Raw genomic sequence first — 21,621 nt, 5'->3', positions numbered from 1 at the left:
GAAAGGCTGCTACTCTTGATATCACTTACTTATCACTTTATTTATATTTCCGCTGGTTTGATAGTGAGGAAGGATGTTGTGTCATCTTTATTAATGTGATTTCTGTTAGAATTGGCGTTGAATGCGCACCAAAATGTCAAAAAAGTAAATGATATTCACTTTAGGGAGAGGCTGTGTACTCGTTGTCACAGCAACAGGACGCCGTGCGGGACGGAGGACGCCGCGTTTCTGTCGGACCTTGGCCACCATGGACCAGTATGAAGTGCTGCGGCTGGTCGGGGAGGGCGCGTTCGCCAAGGCGTTCCTGGCGAGGCGGCGAGGCGGGGGCGCGCAGCGCTGCGTCCTCAAGCAGATCGACACGAGGAAGGTCCTCCTTCATCTCTCTCGTCTGTCCAGTGTCTCGTCCTTTTTCGCGTGTTTAAACTCTTCAGAATACATTTATCAGGACATTTACTCTGCAGCAGCCTTAGTGCATTATTAATACATGTGGAACCACAATTTGACCTGAATCCCTCTAATTCTGTCCTGCAAGATGCCAGGAAAAGAACGAGAAGCGTCACAGAAGGAGGTGACACTATTGTCCCAGATGAACCATCCAAATATCGTCACCTTCTTCACATCTTTTCAGGGTAAAGCTGTGTGTGAGAGAACATTGTGTCACATGGTACTCTGTTTCTACTTGCTTCTTTTTTGTCTGGTCAGATGATATTTAATAACTGTTTGTAGAGATGGGGAACCTGTACATAGTGATGGAGTACTGTGATGGCGGTGACCTGATGAAGAAAATCTACATGCAGAGAGGACAACTGTTTTCAGAGGAACAGGTACTTGACCCCGCGGTATACAGTTTACTACATATGAACATATTATACCTGTGTAATATTATACATGCACACTTACTCACACATTGAGGGTTGAATGGTTGGATCTGACTACCTAAAATCCTCACCAGACAGGCAGAGGCAGATCAGACCTGAAGTGACGATTTCCTGTGTCTTCTGCTGCAGATTGTTGACTGGTTTGTGCAGATCTGCCTGGGACTGAAGCACATCCATGACAGGAAGATCCTGCACAGGGACATCAAAGCCCAGGCAAGCTTCTCCAGCCACAGGGGGTGTTCATGACATTTTGAACTCCACTTAATACAGTGCCTTTCAAACGTTTAGGTTCATTCAGAAATTTCCATGGGTCTGAATACAACAAAATATAGAATGAGTTAGAAATATTCATTAAGTTCTAAAATAATGTAGTCGAACTCACATTTGCTGATGCAGTAGATACTGTTGTGAAGAAGGACAGTTTTATCAGTGCAACCGAATTTTAGTAATCAGTTCACTCTTATGACAGACTGGTATTGATGAGCGCAGAATGGCATTCATCACTAATTGCTGCTAATAATGAGCTTCAGCCTCTACCAACATTATCTACATCTGGGCACTATATCAAATCAACATCAAAAGTTGAAATTAAAAACTAGTACATTTCAAAATGACCATAACCTTTAAAGGTAGTGTAATTCTTAGTAAAGGATTCATTTGTGCAAAACACTTTATGAGTATTGGGCAGCATGGACTCTGCTATATCTCTGAAGGTAAATTATGGATCAGACTTTTTTGCAGCACATCCCACTGGATTCTTGCACCATTCCATGGTCATCAGGCCAGGACAACTTTTTCCATTGCTTCATGGTCCAGTTCTAATACGTTCTTGGAGGTGGCAATAAGTCACCATGGGCTCCCTGACAGTCTGTGATGCTCTGTGTTTTTCACAATGTCCTGTTAGACTTTTCAGAAGCTCTTCTATCAGATCAGACCACACAGGCGTGAGTGTGCATGGCTCTTCAGCATCACTCAAACACTGATATTTATTCCACCTACTACCTGGTGCCATTACATCAAGATATTCTCTGACAGTGGTCATAAACCCTGGCAATGTAATATTTCCACTAATAAAACTGCTATTCATGGAATATGCATATTTAATCTTTTTCTTTCCTCTTTCTACAGAATATTTTTCTGTCTGAAGGAGGAACTAAAGCTAAGCTGGGTGATTTTGGAATTGCAAAGATGTTAAAGAAGTGAGTAAGTGAGTGAGTGAGTGAGTGAGTGAGTGAGTGAGTGAGTGAGGGTTTTTGGGGGGGCTGAACATCATGGGCTACCCACAATTTACTTCCTGGTGTTTTTTTTATTGGTTAGCACCATGGAGCTGGCGCGGACCTGTGTGGGGACACCATACTACCTGTCCCCAGAAATCTGCGAGAACCAACCGTACAACAACAAAACGTAAGAATAATATTCTCTGATGCCGCTGCTGCTTCCAGTCTGTGAATGTCTATGTGTTCCTCCCTTTCAGTGACATCTGGTCTCTGGGGTGTGTTCTTTATGAACTCTGTACTCTGAAGCATCCAGTAAGAAAAAAACATTCACACACACACACACTACATGTACATTAGGCCCTTCACACGTACTTATCACTTGTTTCTGTGTATAGTTTGAGGCCTGCAGTCTGCGGCAGTTGGTGGTGCGCATCTGCCGGGGCCGATATGCTCCGCCCTCCCCGCACTACTCGCCCGCCCTTAGACAACTCATTGGCCAGCTGTTCAAGGTCCACCCTCGCGACCGGCCATCGGTCACCTCCCTTCTCCGACTGCCCCTGATGCAGTCACATCTTGGCACACAGGTACCAAACTGCAGGGCTGTGACAGCTGTCAACTTACAGCTCAGGTGACAACGACAGGGAAGTAAGTCACCCAGTAGTGGCAGGACCGGCTGTGAAAGGGCGCCAGCCATCCTGGGGGTACCACAAACGAAGGAAGAAAAAAACAACAACAACAACAACAACATTTATTTCTTATATAGCCCAAAATCACATACAGTATGTCTCAATGGGCTTTGACAGGCCCTACAGTTGACACCCCCCACACTTGACCCTTCTGCACACAAGGAAAAACTCCACACAAAAAAAAAAACTCTAGGAGAGAGAAAAAAGAAAGGAAGAAACCTTGGGAAGGAGTGATACAGAGAGGGACCCCCTTCCAGGGTAGAGTGAGCCTGCAAATGGTGTCAGTGCAGGGTTGGATATGATATAATGAGTCCTACAGTTGTAGGGTTGGAGAAGTCCAGGATGTATTCAGTGTCATGGTCTAGATTACGTGTCCATAATGATGTTACTGGTCCATTTGAAGATCCCTGAAGCTGTAGTTGTAATGGTGGTGGTGGCTGTGGTGACCCTCTGGTTTGTTTCATGTTTTGTCCTTGTAAAGCAGTTGTCAGGAACCAGGATTTATTTGCTGGTCTGATCACTGGGGTCTGCCAGTAGTCTGGGTGCTTGATTCCGTGTCTCGGAGAAAGACAAACAGAAGCAGCGGCAGACTGTACGACCGATACTGAAATCTGTGGTTATAATGGTATATTGGTGCTACAGTGGCCCGGTACCCTAACTAGGACAGCCTAACTGGTGAATTTAACTTTGTCTGTGTCTAACAGGGGGACTCTGTGATAAACTGGACTTTATAATTGACACTGCGTCAAAATCAAGTGAAATGAGGGTCTAGGACTTTAGCAAAAAGCCAGAGAAAACAGATAGGTTTTGAGATTGGATTTAAACACTGAGACTGTGTCTGAATCCCGGACACTGACAGGCAAGCTGTTCCACAACTGCGGAGCTCTATAGGAGAAAAAAGTGTAACATTCCCCATGTCTTAATATTAAAAGAATATGCCCACATAAATGCACTTGCTTAGCAAAGCCTATTAATTGGTATTAGTAATAAAAATAATGAATCGTAACTTTCCCATGAGACCTGTGGTGCCCTTGGGCGGGGTCATTTTTTGATGTGTCAACAAGCTCAAAATGTCAAAATGTCCTAGGTTATCTGTGCCAAAGACAATGGCAATGCTGAAATACAGAAATGCTGCATAATAATAACGTGATTAAACAACAGGAAATAAAGTGTTGTCTCGATTTTTAAAATGAAGACATTTTAGTATAGTTTTTATTTTGTAAAAAAAAAATGTTTCTCTTTTTTTATTCGTTAACAATATTACATTTTGATATAGTCTATTAACATCTCATTTCCATCATGTCAAATAGGTTAAGATATTTAGGTATAAGATATTTTGTCAAATTTTTGTTGACGATAACAACACTAACTTGCAGTGGAATTTACTGCGATGCAAGGGGGTGCAAACCTAAAATCATGGTCAAGGCTCCAAGTTGATTCAATGATCATGATGTCAGCATACAATGCATCCAGAAAGTATTCAGATCATCACTTTTTCCACATTTTGTTATGTGGAAAAATAGATTAAATGCATTTTCCTCAGAATTCTACACTCAACAAAAATGTACTTGAGGTTTTGACAAATTTATTACAAATAAAAAAAGAGAAATCACATGTACATAAGTTTTCATAGCCTTTGCGCCCTCCCCGACCAGCCGTTTGGAGAGAACTAGGCATCACCAGGCCAACACCATCCCTACAGCGAAGCAGTGTGATGGCAGCATCATGCTGTGGGGATGTTATCCAGCTGAAGGAAGTGGGAGACTAGGCAGGGTTTAGGGAAAGATGACTGCAGCAATGTACAGACACATCCTGGATGAAAACCTGTTCCAGAGCGCTCTTGAACTCAGACTGGGGCGACAGTTCATCTTTCAGCAGGACAACGACCCTAAGCACACAGCCAAGGTATCGAAGGGCTGCCTTCTGAATAACTCTGTGAATGTCTTGAGTGGCCCAGAGCCCAGACTTGAATCCAATTGAAGATCGGCAGAGAGATCTTAAAATGGCTGTGCACCAACACTTCCCATCCAACCTGGTGGAGCTTGAGAGGTTCTGAGAAGACGAATGGGCCAAACTGGGCAAGGATATGTGTGCCAAGCTTGTGGCACCATTTTCAAAAAGACCCGAGGCTGTAATTGCTGCCAAAGGTGCATCGACAAAGTATTGAGCAAAGGCGGTGAATACTTATGTACATGTGATTTCTCAGTTTTATTGTTTTTTTAAAAATGTGTGTGTGTGTGTTTGTAGTTCACTGAAGGCGACTTTAACAACAGACTCAAATCTGCAGAGACCAGCTGTCCCTCTGTCAACCCAGGTACTGGTGAAAAGATCACAGAGAGGAAAGGAAAATTTCATTAAATAGTTAATTCAGTAGTAATGTTTCTCTGCTAACCCTGTTCTAAGGCCCGCCGTCCAGAGCACCAGAGATCCGTCTTGGTCCCTCAGTGAGGAGAGAGACTCCAAGAAATGGGGGGCGCAGTAGGCTGGCTGCTGGACTGCATTCTCCCCGGAGCAAGGTGGACAGAATGCTTTTATATACTATATACACACACACACACACACATGCTAAACTGTGTAGTTTAAGCCTAGATCTTACAAAATCAGCAGGGGATCAAATAATTATTTTTCAGATTGTACAGTGTGACCAAAGATATAGAATTATGGTGATCATACCTATTAAATGAAATAAATATTTTTTGGGGGGGGCAGTGGTGGCCTAGCGGGTTGTGGGTTCGAATCCTGAACTGGCAAGGTGCCACTGAGCAAACTACCGTCCCCACACACTGCTCCCTGGGGGCCTGTCATGGCTGCTCACTGCTCGCTAAGGGTGATGGTTAAAAACAGAGGGCGCATTTTGTTGTGTGCACCATGTGCTGTGCTGCGGTGTCTCACAATGATAATCACTTCACATTCTTTCTAAAAAAACTGTAAAGGCTTAACAGTTTTGAAATCTCCAGGCACACAAATAAGGGTAATTTTTACTTTATTTCACACATCTCACTTTTAATGCAATGGTGTGTAAAACAGTCTCTCCAATAGCCAGGGCCCCCTAGGTCAGCAGGAAGGGACCCAGAGAAGCCACCAAGACCAATAAACCATCATGACCACACCCCTGACCCTTCCCATGATCCTCTACACCAGCCTAGCATCCTGGAACCATACCAGCTGTGAGACCTAAATGCTTTTATGTGGTGACAATTCTATTGGTACAGCAATGTTTTTATTTATCACACTAAATTAAATACTGTGATGCTCTGTATACATATAAAGAAAATATCTCCATTAAACTCAATCATTACTTCTTTGCCCTCTGTTATTAAGAGTGGAGAGGAGGAAGTTGATGCTTCTTTCCTCTTCTTCAGGGTTGCAGCTGCACGACAAGAATATCTTGTGAGAAGACAAGAGGCCAGTCGCTACAAGCTCCGAGCCGAGAAGCAGCTGGTAACACCACAACTCAACCTCTTCTGATGATCATCTTCATGTCACATTAGTCTTTTAGTGGTAACAAAACCAAGGGACACAGGCAGTGCAAGAGGAACTAAACATGTAGACAACAAGAAGACAGACAGACAGTGAAATGAATGTAATTTGCAGGTTTGGTTTGGTAATATGATCATGGGATGACAGAGTTCTACTGACAGGGGTGGATTTAAATAGCTGTCAATTATCCCCACTGTCCCCACATGCCTTTTTCTGTGGTTTGGGGTGTGTCTGCAGGGCCTGCGCCCCCCCACTGCAGATGCAAAACAACCCAACCCAGCTCCTGCTTCCCAACCCCACCCGACATCACCCCAGAAGCATCAAGGGCTAGAGGTGAGAGGGCAGGCTGTTGTTTATCTGTGTTCAGTATGATTTGGTATGAATGATATTTATCAGCATAGTGGTGATGGATGGTAGTTCTGTTCCTGCCAATGTGTGTGTGTGTGTGTGTGTGTGTGGTTGTTTGTAGAAGGAGTATCTTTCGCAGCTTCAGCTCATCAGGCAGCAGTATCATAATGAGATGAGGGAGTTCAAGAGGAGAGCTGAGGTGAGTCAGATATTTGTAGATATCATCAACTTCTTCAGATGTCACTGACACACATGGGGACGTAGCTAAAAATGGTACTGTGGCCATCTTCACTTTTCAGAGACGGTCAGTAGTAAATGACATTAGTTTTTCTTTTTCAGGATCTGGACCAAGTTCTGAAAGAAGTGACACCAGAGACACAACTAGAGAAGAAAGAACCCAAAATCAAACACAGAGACAAGGTCAACATATGATCTCAGTCATACAGCCATAACAGGTTCCAGGGGTGGTCCTAGCCTCTTTGGTGTCCCGGGCGAACACACACAGACACATATAACAAATTAAGGATTGTACATTAACATATTTTATTGTAAAACTGTTGTCAGAACCATACTGAATTTAACCAGATAAACATATACACACACACACACACACACACTCACACACACACTTATAATAACTTATTATATACACACACACACACTTATAATAACACACAATATAATAACTAATAAAATTGGATGGACTGAAATAGAAAAAAAATGACTCTAAATGACGGTGTGGCGTTATTTCCAGCAGAGGGGAATCATGTTTGAGATTCAGCTGACTGATGAAGAGCGATCATCTAAAGCTGAGGAAGAAGAAACAAGCTTAGATAAAGAAGAGGAAGTAAGACTAAATAATGACATGTTTTCATTTGACATGTGGATGCACCGTGTGACAGTTTTTGTGTGCAGGTGGACCCTCTGAATCAGACCCTCAGCTTCCAAGCCGGAGAAGAGCTTCGACACACAGAAATGGGGAGGCGCGCCTGGGGGAAGAAGCGCCCTGAAACTCTGCTGAATGTCCTGAAAGATCTGACCATATACTCAACTCTTAGTGCAGGTGGTTAGACACAAAGTAAACTTACTGTATACAGTAACAACACTGTAGTTTTGTAGTACAGTGCAATACACACATACATATGGGACAATTGTGACATGTGTGTTGCAGAGCGAGGGTCCGACACAGAAGAAGAGGGTCAGAATTTGAGGAGACACTGGAGAGATGGACCACCCAACACACTCCTGCATGTTCTGGCCAATGCGGAGCTTGCACACTCCATGATGGATTCTGAAAATTTAGGTTAGGCTGGAGTATATTTTCATTGTAAATATAGCCATATGTATAACTCTGCTGCCTGCACACATGGAAAATAGGAATTTTAAAATTCAAAACTGGTGTGCTACCCACTAGAATACATAACACACACACACACACGCGCGATGGCCAAAAGACCACCACCCCCTGAAACACAATCCAGGTGATCAGGAAATGACAGGGACTCCATGACCTGGAGCCTCTGGGACAATCTGTAGGAAGAAACTGCTAGGCTGGTCTTTCAGGGCTAAAATGTAGTGATGTACTGTATTTGTTTGTCCACCCACCTCTTGAGGATTGACCACAAGTTCTCAATTGGATTAAGGTCTGTGGAGTTTACTAGCCATGGACCCAATATGTTTTGATCATCAAGCCACTTAGTTATCAATTTGGCCTCAAGGCATGGTGCTCCATCCTGCTGAAAAAGACATAATTCTTCACCAAACTGTTCTTTGAAGTTGCTGTCGGAGGATGTTTTGGTACTATCCTTTATTCATGGACGTGTTCTTGCTTTACTGCTTTACAGTTCCGCAGCTGAATCCTCTTTAGGAGATGGTTCTGGCACTTGCTGGATTTTCTTCTGCACCATGAAGCCTTCTTTACAGCACTTGAACCTCTCTCCTAGAAGTTTTTGATGATCCAATAAATGGTTCATTTAGGTGCGATCTTAGTAGCAGCAATATCCTTGCCTGTGAAGCCCTTTTTATGCAACACAATGATGACTTAACAAAGGAAGAACAATGGTTTCAAATAGGCTCAGGTAAAAACAGATGGGAATATATCAGCATTAAAGAATGATCTCCAGTCAACACTCTCACTTGTGTTAATGAGAGGATCACTGAAATGATCTCGGCAGGTCCTTTTGCTGCAGGGCTGAAATGTAGTAGAAAGTTCTTTGGGGAGATTAAGTTGTTTATAGTCAAAAGTTTTTTGCCACAACTCTAGTGTGTGTTTAATGGCAATTCACAGTTTGCCAACTGGTGAAGATGAACTATTCGGAACTTCAGAAACCAATATTACCTGATTGTGTCCTTCACAGATGATGCATCAGAGGAGACGGTGATGAGTAAAGAGAAAAGAAAGCCTGTAGTTCCAGATGATGATGAGGCTGATGACTTTGAAGCGGGTAAAGAACGTATGGAGCCCAGATCAGATGATGATGATACGTGAGTCTGCATGATCAGGTATAGTTATTTCCCCCCAAAGAAACCTGTTAAACCAGGTAAATTCTGATCTATTCCAGGAACTTTGAGGATTCAGAAGATGAGCTCAGGAAGGAGGTGAATGAGTCCCTGTTGAACCTTTTCTGTCCTGAAGATACAGTTGAAAGTGAAAGAGGAGAAGGACACAGAGCAGAGCAAGAAGGGAGAGATCAGGTGACCATCCCAGCCGAGGAGCTCCCAGCAAAGGACCAGGCTGAGATGAAGCAATAAAGCAACCTTCAAACAGAAATGACTTAACATTCATATAAATAAAATTGTCACCATTCTTGTGGAACTTGATTTTTATTCTTTATTATGAAAGAGACCTTTTTTGGTTTGTTTTATTTTGGAAATTACAAAAAGGTCAAAACCTAATTGTTGTGTTCTTTGTTGTTAATAGGCAATCAAATCATGTTAAAGTAATGAGATTATATTTATTATTAGTTCAATTTGATCAAGTTTGTGATAACTGTAAGCAATATGTGTGAACGTTCAGAAAATTGTTGCTGATTGAATACACAACAAATAATATTCCAAACAATGTCAGACTGTAACAAGTCACATTCAACTGTCATTAAACATGATTATTTTATTAAATCTGTCAGATGGAATCATCAGTGTACAGATGCATGTTGTGGGCTCTTCTGTTCAGTAGACATGAACCCCAAGCCTGTCAATAACTTCATTCACAAACCTACTAATAAAAAGTCACTTTCTGCAGATCTCAGCAACTTTAATAGCTTCTCGTATTTCCTCGTAGTGTTGAAATAAAAAATGTGAAACGCGTGAAATGCTTGAGGATGGGTGGTGTCCATGTTTCATGCAGGCAATGCATCACACAGACACCAAAATGCAGCTTGTGTCAGCTTCTTTTAGTCTTGAGTAAGGAACACTCTTGGGGAAAAATGTCCAAAAGTGAGGCTGGAGCCACACAACTGAATTTACAGACACACACGCTCAGTACAGCATGAACGTCACAGTTGTTTTCGGCCTTTCAATGATTTCAATGATTTGAACTGTGGAATTCTGGCGTGGAATAGTTGTACAAGACACGAACCTCAAAATGATTCAGGCTTAAATACATACATGTATACGTGCGTTCTACGTTGACAAAGCTAACTTCCCCTTTTTCAGCACTGCTTTTACATAAAATTTTTGACTGAACTCACTCATTAACAAACCCTCAAAACAGCAGGAAAGGAGCTCAGTGACCTGCAGATTTACTACAAGCCAAAACGTGGTGCCATTTTTTTTTACCAAGGTCATTAAGACCCTCAGCTGATGGGAAAGGAGTTTGTTCAGGAACAACCAGGAAAGCCTGTCATGACCTGGAAACTGCTGGAATGTGAAGGCGGTGAGGGTACGCCCATGACAAGCTACTGACCACCTTTCAGCAGGTTTAACCCCAGCTGTCCCTGACTTATTAAAGATTAAATGCGATAGTGCCTGCATGTGGTTAAAAAATGGGTCCATAATGTGGAGCCTTAACGTCACACAAAAAAAGGCTCAGGTAAAAACAGACGGGAAAATATATTAGTCATAAAAATATATTATGTATACAATTTATTTCCCCAAGTATACACTACTGTCCTGCTGCACTGCATCAATAAATATGAAATGTATTTCAAATATGTAAAAAGAATACAAGAATATATCTGTGGCTGAGTATTAGGAGGAGGACAATTCCTGGTCATCTCTAATAAAGTGCATGAGCATTAGAAGTTAAAACTGTGAGGACACAACTGTGTGTGTGTGTGTGTGTGTGTGTGTGTGTGTGTGTGTGTGTGTGTGTGTGTGTGTGTGTGTGTGTCTCAGGTGAGGACAGTGCCTCGGCTGGATGTCTGCTCCACCAGGGCCTGCACTGTCACGCACAGCTTCGCCAAACACTTCTGCTCCAGGATGTGATGCGGCAAACACAACTTCTCCTGCAGAAGAAGGCAGAAAGGCAGAGAGACACCAGGCAAAGAAGAGCAGAAAAACAGAGAAGAGAGGAGGAACAGCAGCAAAAAGAAAAACACTCTATTGCTCAGTAACACAAAAATCATTATCAACCGTTAATAATATGCATGCTTAAATAATGACAATACTAGGAAGATGTAATGATAACCATTACATTTTTTTTATATTCCTCACTGTTGGAATACATCTCCAGACAGGGAGCCGTGAGGAAACCAGGGTTCTTACACATTCTTAGAAAATAATTTTCGTAACTTTTCAATCACTCTAAGGTTTTTCATGACCGTAAGAACCCTGGGAAACCCACGCCGATGTGGGGAGATCAGGTAATGTCTGGGGGCCAGATTCCAACACGATCCAGACTACCTTTTTTTTACCTTGGGTTATTTACTTAAGTGACAGGTGGCCGTCATTACACTCTTTTCTTAAGTCCCTGAAGGTGTGTGATGGTATTAATAAAAAATACATTCGCTTTTCACATTTTATCAGAAACGAAAAGTCTAAATGAGAAAATCCATTTTGGAGTTGTTCTCTAACAAACAGAAAGCCATTTAAAGGTGTTTTTCCCGTCCCTAATTTGCACATTCTAGACGTGTGGACTTTAATCTTTTGTGGAGATCAGCTTCGTCCGAGTGCTCTACCACTCTTATTTAAATGTTAAATACCAATTAAATACCAGTTATTCTATTTAAAATACCAATTAAATACCAATTATTAAACTTTAAAATACCACTAAAAAAGAGATTAAAAACAACTTTATTCACTTACTGCCCTGATATGTTACAGACGTACTGGTATTTACGGCCACATTCACTCTCCCTCACATGGAGTGTGATGTTTGTTGATCATCATAATCATTCTCTGATCTCTGTTTTAAATTGACAGGTCGACCCGAACGGGTCATATCGCGGTTGTGCATGTGTTTCTGACCCCAGCTGTGAGGAATGGGAGAGAGCAGTAGGGTAAAATGAAGTGCCGCCAAATAGCTGTGGATCACATTCATGTTACTGACTGCTGGGGAAACGTTAAAATTCATATTAATCAAGAAAAGCAACCCGGGCCTTCTACTGGCATGAGAAAGAGAGGTCGAAACAAAACACCACGGCATCACATTTCTAAAAAATGAGAAGAAAGGAATAATGCCTGGCAAATATCATATTTTTACATGATTCCCTCCCTGAATCTGGCCTGGATGGTGTCCTGCGGGATAAAGACAGGTCTGGCCACTACAGGCCTTGCTGTCACCTCCTCAACGGGGTGCCACGCTCACAATGTTTGAAGAACACGCGTGTGTGAGAGAGAGTGAGTGCAATATTACAATGCTGAGATACAGTATTGAGATAATAATTATAACTATATTCAGTACATTATAAATATTAATACACAAAATTATTATGAGATTATGTAACTTAAGACATCCAAGGAAACTTTTATCAGTATAAATAAATAAACATAAATAACTGAACAAATAAATAAAGAATTCATGTTCTATTGTCTGTGATTTTACATGATGAAGGGTCCTCCCTTGCTTGGCCATGTTCAGACCGTGTGTGCCCACAGTACATATTACCGAATATGGTGTGTGTTTGTGTGTATGTGTGTGTGTGTCTGCGCATAAAACATTTCAAAAACATTACATAACATTTGTGTTATGTTAGTTCACTCAAGCTGTAGGCTACAAACAGGAGCAGCAGGCAGAAAAGGTGCACTAGGCTCGAGCCAATCAGATCCCAGAGACACCAGGTAGAGGGTGGAGTCACAAGGGAATCAGAAACAGGCCTCCTATTCCCCAGCTCTATCTGTCCATCTCTTTTGCTCCCTCTAGCAATCTCTGCAGCCCTCCTCCTCTCTCTCTCCATCCCTGTGTCTGCAGCGCAGTCCAGCGCCACCAGTGCACAGATGGTGACCTGCACTGGCCGCAGATTACCTTGGAGCACATCGTACGCCGAGCAGAGAGAAGACTGGTACAAGAAAAAGGGAGGGCAGGGGACAAAGACAGAAAAGAAAAGTGCAAGTCAACGTAGGAAAAAAGGAAGGTGGAAAAGGAAGAGGAGGAGATAGAAAGCCTTCAGTGTGTAAGCATAGGTAGTTAAAGCAGACAGGGTACCCTCAACACCTTCAGCAGGTGCTGAAGCTGTAGCATTTGCTAGCTTAGCCTTCATGAACTGGCTGGTTAGCATGCTCAATCACTTGCGAGCCAGCCATCAAGCATTTGTGGAGCAGTTGGGAACAAAATGGACGCTGGAGCATCTTGCTGCACACAAACAAGCCCACAAACCCCACAGACAGCAGACCGGCTGTTCTGAACATTTCCTGGTCATCTCTAATAAAGGTGGTGCATGTGATGGATGAGATCCACTCTGAACAGACCCACCAACCCACTGCCACTCAGCCTTTTATTAAGAGTTTTAGTTCACAACATGAAATAAAACTATACAATGTGACAAAAAGATTATGGTATATGCACAACCTAAGGCAGATCGCAGTATGTATATGGAAAAATTCTAGCAGCATGTGAAATGATAATTAATTTTTTCTAAATATATTGCCATTAAATATAATGTAATTAGTAATTGTTTATTTTTTGAAAATATAAGAGAAAGAGGCGGTGTCTTAAACCAGGTAAAAAATAAATTTGATTTTAATGTACATAAATGTACTTTATTTAATTTTTTATTTTATTTTAACCAAATATTTTTCAGCAGATTGTGGATCTGGAGCAAAAAAATAACTACATGGACAAAAGTAGTGGGACTTGCCTCTTAATTACTGAATTCAGGTCCCTGCCAGATATTCCATGATCAGATGTAAGCAGAAGACTATATAAAGTCACTATGAATGTCCACGCTGCATAAATTGATTTTGTGAAGTTCCACACTTTCAATGGCATTAATGTAAGAATAAGATGTTCACAACCAAGCTTCACCAAGTCCAACCCCAGTCATGGGCTTCTGGACTGTGGAGCAGAGGAAACGTTCTATGGAGTGACGAATCACGCTCCTGTTTAGCTTGCACTTTACTTCCAGTGAAAAGTAATCTTGATTGTCAATTTTACACTTAAACAGTTGATTTTAACTCCTTTTCAAATAGCATTTGATCCGACTCAAAATTAGAGTTAAAAATTAAGAGTATTTACTCTCTGGCCAGTGTTGACTTCTCAGAGTTAATTCAACTAAATTTAGTGTCCGTGTGCTCGTGCATACTGGTACTAATCCACACTGTGTAGAGTTGAATATTCACTATGTGTCTGAAGAATGACTTTTAACTAGTTTCTTTACTCCTCATAGAGTTGTAAATACTCTATCTAGGGTAAATTAGGTTTACTCTGAAATATTGACACCATTCTTTACTGTCAGTTCAGTTGAGGAATGGCCCTTTTCTATTCCAGCATGACTGTGCCCTGACTCTAAACCCCAATGAACAACACAGAAACACAGAAGACTAGAAGATATAATAGCTGCCATCAAGAGACCAGCTCCATGTTAACCTAATTGAATGTCATTAAATTCCATGTTGGATTAATGGTCAGGCATCCCAACACTTCTGTCCATTTAGTGTAGCTCTACATTCATTAACATTACAATGTCTCTCACTTGATTCAACCGCTACAAATTAAATGCTATTTTAATAGTAGTTCTATCATCATCATTACGGTCATCATCATCATCAATTTTGAGCAAAGAACAAAGCTAAAAGCCATACATGTGATGATGACCTTAAAGTGCTGAACAGTGAGAAGTTCTGGTTAAAGTGTGGCTTCAACAGGCAAATACTTGTAGAATTAAACACAGTTAGACTATATTCTAAAATTATATTAGACATTCAGGAGCTTACTTTTCTCTCCCCCACACATAAACACAGGTAATGAACGTTCAAGGCCAGATGGTTAAATAGTACACACCAGTGGAAATGGACTTCAAGCTGAGTGCATGAACTGTTTTGAGATCTGTGCTGTAAGGTGTTTGGTCGACTGTACCTGACCTCCGGAATGATGTGCACTCACCTCAGACACGCCCATCTTCCGACAGGCATCCAGGAAGTTCTCCACGTTCCTGCGGCACTTTGCCATGCTGAGCTTTGGCTGCACACCAACAGATCATTCATGTGGTTTATTTCTGAACCATGCCAGGGGCTAATTTTTTATTCACTTCAGATGTAACAAGGAATAATGGCACACTGGGTACCTACCACGGCAGGAGAAGGCACATGTATGCTTGCAATGCAACGAGGACGAATGTGATTGGCCAAGTGGCACAGCACCACGCCATCCATCAGACATGAACCAAGATCCTCAGGAAGAGAGACTTTTAGTCGGCTCTCAATATTCTGCCACACGCACATAGGGAACAGCAAAACCACAGAACAAGGATGAAACACATTGACCAATGAGTCTCTGACTTTTACACAGTCTATTAACTCAGTGTAGTGACTCGGTGTGCTGTAACGCAGTGTAGTGACTCGGTGTAGTGTAACGCAGTGTAGTGACTCGGTGTGCTGTAACGCAGTGTAGTGACTCGGTGTGCTGTAACGCAGTGTAGTGACTCGGTGTGCTGTAACGGAGTGAGTGACTCAGTGTGCTGTAACGCAGTGTAGTGACTCAGTGTGCTGTAACGCAGTGAGTGACTCAGTGTGCTGTAACGCAGTGTAGTCACTCAGTGTGCTGTAACGCAGTGTAGTGACTCAGTGTGCTGTAACGCAGTGTAGTGACTCAGTGTGCTGTAACGCAGTGTAGTGACTCAGTGTGCTGTAACGCAGTGTAGTGACTCAGTGTGCTGTAACGCAGTGTAGTGACTCAGTGTGCTGTAATGCAGTGTAGTGACTCAGACTGCTGTAAGGCAGTGTAGTGACTTAGTCTGCTTTTAATATAGTAACTCAGTCTGCTTTAAGTTAGTGTAGTAGCTCAGTCTATTGTTAATGTAGTAACTCAGTCATGCACTGCACAGAGTGACCTGGACAGACAGCGTTATGCGTCTCATGGGCATTTGGGAGGGGAGTGAAAGGAAGACAAATTTCATCACCCCCACAGGGCATTATTTATACCTGACTGTCACAGTCAATACACCTCCAGCCCACCAGAGAGCACCAGACCAGACAGAGAGACGGCGACCCAGAAGCGGAAACGAGAGTGGGCAGCGTAGAGTATAAAAGTCAGGTAACCCTGAGGAGATGCTGCCCGCTCTTTGAGTTGAATCTATTTCCCAGAGACGCTAGCCTTGTTTTCCCACGCCCAGCTGACCACGACCACGACCTTTGCCTGTCCCTGACCACGAGCCTTGCCTGCCCCCTTTATTACGACGATCTCCTGACGGATTCTACCTCGACACCGCGACCTTCGCCTGCCACTGACACTGAGTTTGCCTGACCCTTGTAAGAAGACGACCTCCCCGCTACCCCCCACGAAGCCCTAGTTCCCTCCACACCACGCTGCGGCGCGTTCACGATTCCACTCCCGTCCCAACTTACCTCCGGCCTCCCTCTCCCCGACCAAACACTTCCGGTCCTCCTCCCCAGCGCGTCCTATGTCTGCTCCCCGTGCGACGACTTGTCCCCTTGCTCCCAGCATGCCTGCAAATGCGTCCCCGAACTCCAGCAGTGACACTGACCTTTCTAACAGTCCTGCAGCATTCCATTATCACCGAATTGCCCGTACCCATGACCATCTGTGGCAATTTCTGGGCTTTGCAAATTTCTACAGGAGGTTTTATTCGGGGTTACAGCCATCTGGCACAACCCCTTACGTCACTGCTGAAGTCGAAGCCAACTCGTCTTGTCCTGAGCCCCCAAGCACAGCAGCCATTTGAGGCCCTCAATCGAAAATTCACCACTTTTTTTTGCTGTAATGCCTTATCCTGCGTGATATCTTCCTTGCTTACCATTTTGCCTTATACTTCGATTCCTGGTTGACCCTTGCCTGTTCCTGTTCAACACCAATGACCATTGACCCCGTCTCCTCAACAACTCCTCTCCTTCTTCTGACATCTCCCTGGATGTTCCAAGTCCTCCTAGTACTGAACATTTCTGTCTAACTCTTCAGCCTCTGGCCCCCCAACACCTGCTGCATCTCCTCCCTGCTGGGGCACTGCTTCCAGGCGTTCTCACTCCCACTCTCTGTCCGTGGTTGCCCAGTATAGTCTTCCCCATAACTCATCATCAGCTCATCAGATCCAGTTTTTTTACCCAAAAAGCTGATATTTAAACATTGGGCAGAGTTTCTTTACCTCCCTGAGCTGCTCTATTAGCTCCATCTCCTCTCGTAACTGCTCCATTCTTCTCCTCATTGTGAACTGAGGATCCGCTGAGTCCAGATGCTTGTGTGCCCGGAGGAACACTACAACAGCCATAAGCAGAGAGAGTAGAGAGAGAAACACAGTCAATAAACCACACACTTTACACAGGTATAGAGAGGAACTGTATTAAACCACAGCTAGTCGTCTCTGGGTATCCTCTCTCTGGTACCCAAAGAACAGAAGGTCCTGGCTGGGAGCAGATCCTTCTCATATAGAGCTCTGCAGTTGTGGAACGACTTGCTGGTCAGTGTTCCGGACTCACACACAGTCCCAGTGTTTAACTACTGGCAGACTCCAGTGAAGAGACCAGCAGATAAATCCTGGTCCCTGGCAACTGCTAAACGACGACTTGAAACGAACTAGAGGGTCACCACAGGCACCACCACCGTAACAACTTGGGCTGTACAATCAGATATTAGCACAAATGAGCTAACCCACCAGAACTGGCACGTCATGGTGTAGCCCACCTGGAATTTATTTCTGTGTGGTGTACCTACCATGCCCAATCTGTAATCCAATGGCACTAGAGGGGGTGTCCAGAGTCTGTAAGGATGAGGAGGGCAGCATGGAGGAAAGGGCTAGTGAAGCAAGGAAGGGGGCCAAACAGGCCAGTTGCAGGAATCACGTCAGCCAATCAAATTACAGAGGGTGAAAAATATTGCACAAAAATAGCACAAGACATTAAAGTGATGCGAAAATTGAGGCCAGGAGCAGGAGGGAAATGGCAAAAGGAAAAAAAAGCAAGAGCAGAGCGACCAGAACACACACAAAAGATAAAAATAGATGGATGTTAGAGGCATTACAAGGTGCTGCTTCTGCCATGAACAGAATATTAGTGTATGTATGTGGGCAAATAGGACTTGTTAATGATGAATGAGTACAAAATACACTGGGCCACATGTATTCAGTAATGCACCCAGACTTAAAAAAAACATTTCATGTTTAATATTGTTACAGATAAATTCTAAACATTTTTTTTTAATTAACAACAATCTAATTTTGCCATTGTAAAAAACTTTTGTGTGGTCTACTATAGATGCCCAGCTGGTGAATAATGGTTTTAATCAAGTAATTTACCTGGATACTTGGTACAGCCTCGTCCGAGCTGCACATTTACCACTTATTTACAATACATGGGTTGACAACACAGTCACCTGTTAATCTTTCAGTAAAGTCTGTTTAAGCTGTTTTTCAGTTAAGCTGTTTTGAATATGTAAGCTGTGTTTACCTGAGCGTGGCTTCAGGCCGAATGGAGGACAGCCAAAAGATGTGTGTGGCATATGTTCACCCTAAGGAATCACACACAAAAAGCAGCAAACTCAGACCAGGAAATGGCTAATAAGGCATCCCTTGTGCAGACATACATACAGCCCTACATCACCCAACCAGAGGCATCAGTATGTCCCTTTATAATGTTATCTTTAGGTATTATCTTTAGTGGTATGACAGGCTGGAGTAAAGAACATTTGTATGTGAAAGTGAAGTGATTGTCATTGTGAAAGAATGCAGCAGAGCACACTGTGACACACAATGAAATGTGTCCCCTGCATTTATCCCATCACCTTAGTGAGCAGTGGGCAGCCATGAAAGCCACCTGGGGAGCAGTGTGTGGGGATGGTACCTTGATCAAGGGGACCTCAGTGGCCCGGTTCAGGATTTGAACCTGCAACCTTCCAAAGTTTGCTTCCTCAACCACTAGGCCACCACTGACCAAAAACACTCCAGACAGCCTCCAAAACCAGAAACTTCGATCCTTGTTGGATAGGGGCATCTCTTGCTCTCACCAAACAAAAAAAGGAAGTCTACACAGAATTGATCAGGTTAGAGAGAGAAGAAAATATACTCACCCTGTTTCTTTGGTCAACTCGCTCTCCATCACTCAACCTCTCTGGACCCACCCTAGCCTAAGGAAATGAGAAAAACATGGACATGGAGAGAGAGGACTGGATTCTACTGTTTCTTGAAAATTAAGTGTTTTATAGTGACGTTGTGATGTGCTTCTGTAGGAACATTATAAGTCACCTTGACCCATAAATATCAATTTTGTCTTTGAATCTAAGGTTTGTGGTAAATCTGAACAAATCCGAAACACAAGAAAATCTATCGACAACATGAATTTTCAACAAATGGGTAATGTAAATGAAAGGTTTTTTTTAAAAAAACTCATATTATTATATTATCATATTATTATGTTTATTACAAATAGATTATATACAGTACCAGTCAATAATTTGGACACACCTACTCAAACTGAAAGGACTATGAAATAATGTGCATAAACAAAATGTTGAACATTTGCATCTATCCAAATCAGGGAGCTTTTGCTGTGGTGGCAGCATTTCACACTCTTGGCTTTTCTCCACCACCGCAAGTTAGACAACTGGGATGGTTTCCAACAGTCCTGAAGGTTTATGCTGAACACTTTCTTATCATTCCCTCATGTTTACCGCAATGATGGTAAAAAGAGGCGACTCAAACATACTTCACTTTCATCTAAATGTAGATCACTCAAGATTATTATTATCTTGGAGTCTAACTCTAGGAATAGGAGTTTAAAAAATCTATGAAGGCATAAGGAACATCTACAATCTACAAAATACAACATTATTGAATTAGTCACTATTCTAAAAATGCTAGAGGGATGAAAAGGTTGAAAAAAATGATCTTCTTAACAGACAGAAAAACAGATAACAGAAAAGACTGAACACAAAATAAACAAATGTATTACGGGTCAGATTTGCATTGTGCAAAGAAGTCGGATGTTGCACTGAGCTGAGGGTGCAAATGTGAAAAGACAAAATGAATGCAAAGAGGAGATAAGAGGAACGATGATATGTTACCACCTTTAATACTCCCTACACCCTCCTTACACATCTCATAGCCATACTCAGATTTTAGACTACAATTACAGTACTGTACAAAAGTCTGTAAAAAATATTTCTCTTAAGATGCTCTGAATAATAATGATGAAGAAGTGAACACTGTTCATCTATAGAGACCGTACTTGAGATCTACCTGAAGGCCGTATTGTGTGTACCTGTGTCAGCTGTCTGTGGTACTGCTGGCATGCAAGCTGTGCCTCCTGTCTGGCTCGTTCCAGAATCAGGGCTCGCATCCGCTGAAACTCCCAGAGTGCAGCGGGACTGGCCCTCTACACACGCATACACATATACACACTCGACTTATCGCTCTATACACTACTCTAATTTACATGATGCCACTACACTAGGAGTTATAAATGATGCAAATGTCCTTTTTACGTAAAACATTCTCCTAAAAGCATTCACACACATGCAGTGCAGAGAACAATATTCTATAAAATATAACTCCGTAAAATAACACATTCACACATGTTAATAGCTATGGCCCAAATTCTACTTACTGTAGGTGCAAACCAAGACTTAACGGACATGAGGAACTACTATAATTATGGTATATGTAGTATCTAGGGAAGCCTTCTGTGCCAAATTCTACCAAATTGCCCCAAATATAAATCTAAAAAAAGTGTTACATTGGGTTTTGCATTGAAAATGAATACCAGAATACGATAGAAATGTTTTGATTCACCAAAACATAAAACTGAAGAATTTACCAGCTGAAAAATATCATAATTTATCTGATGCTATTAAAGGACCGCTATTAAGATTTTTTTTTGCTTTTATATAGGTCTTAGTGGTCCCCTAATACTGTATCTGAAGTCGCTTTCTGAAATTCAGCCACGGTACAGCATTAGTCACTTTAAGGCAGTCCTACAATGAGATATCCCCAGGACGCGCCATTTCTGTGTTTGTAGCTTTAAATGTAAATGAGGAGGAGAGAGGCAGCCTCACTATTAGACCTCACTTTGGTCCAACCATGATTCCACGATCAGGTTTGTATGTAATGGAGGAGTATGTTGTAGTGTATGTATGTAATGGAGGAGTGTATGTAGGAGTGTTTGTTACTGGGTGTAAGCAGGGGTGTGTATGATTTACCTTCGGTGTCATCTGTCCATCCTCACCCTCATGACCACTACAGAAAGAGAGTTTGTATGAGAAGGTGAAGCTGAATTTGCTCAGGGTATCGGTGATTAGGAAGAGACATACTTCACAGTGTCCTCGACTGACACCAGCTCCACCGGGTACAGCCGCACTCCAGAAGCCACGTTCATCCTGTGGGAGAGTATTCTCACATCAATCTGGCACATTTCTCACAGTGGAGGAGGAGGAATGTGGTCCACCACTGAACTGCCCCTTCAGTTAAACAAACC

At 42.6% G+C, this 21,621-nt stretch overlaps 2 protein-coding genes across 9 annotated transcripts in view; one reads left to right on the top strand and one right to left on the bottom strand.

Annotated features, from left to right (window-relative positions):
- Positions 1–2: 2 nt before the first annotated feature.
- On the top strand, positions 3–9,726 carry nek5 (NIMA related kinase 5). 2 transcript variants are annotated; one of them, XM_028963942.1, is made up of 20 exons: positions 3–386; positions 533–629; positions 727–824; positions 1,008–1,091; positions 2,007–2,077; positions 2,196–2,282; positions 2,353–2,407; positions 2,491–2,679; positions 5,029–5,095; positions 5,185–5,297; positions 5,821–5,948; positions 6,144–6,222; positions 6,499–6,594; positions 6,731–6,808; positions 6,949–7,029; positions 7,367–7,456; positions 7,525–7,672; positions 7,781–7,912; positions 8,967–9,093; positions 9,171–9,726. In XM_028963942.1, exons 1-20 carry the CDS (start codon positions 258–260, stop codon positions 9,358–9,360), a joined length of 2,139 nt encoding a protein of 712 aa, XP_028819775.1. In that variant the 5' UTR covers positions 3–257; the 3' UTR covers positions 9,361–9,726. The 2 variants fall into 2 exon arrangements, with proteins under 2 accessions (XP_028819775.1, XP_028819776.1); XM_028963943.1 differs by having other exon boundaries at positions 246–367.
- Positions 9,688–21,621, bottom strand: part of lrch1 (leucine-rich repeats and calponin homology (CH) domain containing 1) — a 26,088-nt gene continuing 14,154 nt past the window's right edge. For 2 of the 7 annotated variants that reach the window (XM_028963931.1, XM_028963937.1), the window contains 10 exons: positions 21,458–21,523; positions 21,347–21,383; positions 20,410–20,523; positions 19,220–19,276; positions 18,601–18,661; positions 17,870–17,950; positions 17,304–17,413; positions 15,274–15,411; positions 15,089–15,166; positions 9,688–13,046 (listed from right to left, as the gene is read on the bottom strand). In XM_028963931.1, the coding sequence (XP_028819764.1) occupies positions 12,735–13,046; positions 15,089–15,166; positions 15,274–15,411; positions 17,304–17,413; positions 17,870–17,950; positions 18,601–18,661; positions 19,220–19,276; positions 20,410–20,523; positions 21,347–21,383; positions 21,458–21,523 (1,054 nt within the window). In that variant the 3' untranslated portion in view covers positions 9,688–12,734. The remainder of the gene's footprint in view (positions 13,047–15,088; positions 15,167–15,273; positions 15,412–17,303; positions 17,414–17,869; positions 17,951–18,600; positions 18,662–19,219; positions 19,277–20,409; positions 20,524–21,346; positions 21,384–21,457; positions 21,524–21,621) is intronic. The other 5 variants (XM_028963935.1, XM_028963932.1, XM_028963933.1 and 2 more) reach the window with 5 other exon arrangements.

Source organism: Denticeps clupeoides, chromosome 20, assembly GCF_900700375.1.
Source record: "Denticeps clupeoides chromosome 20, fDenClu1.1, whole genome shotgun sequence".
Taxonomy (NCBI): Eukaryota; Metazoa; Chordata; class Actinopteri; order Clupeiformes; family Denticipitidae; genus Denticeps; species Denticeps clupeoides.
Note: the sequence above shows the minus strand (reverse complement) of the source record. Positions and strands in the feature narration are given on the sequence as shown.

What these genes read in the sequence shown, in the direction of transcription:
- nek5 (XM_028963942.1), top strand. Translation starts at nt 258, where the DNA reads ATGAAGTGCTGCGGCTGGTCGGGGAGGGCGCGTTCGCCAAGGCGTTCC. An exon ending in ATTGCAAAGATGTTAAAGAA is followed by an intron (nt 2,078 to 2,195) that starts GTGAGTAAGTGA and finishes TTTATTGGTTAG; the next exon opens with CACCATGGAGCTGGCGCGGA. An exon ending in TCCGAGCCGAGAAGCAGCTG is followed by an intron (nt 6,223 to 6,498) that starts GTAACACCACAA and finishes GTGTGTCTGCAG; the next exon opens with GGCCTGCGCCCCCCCACTGC.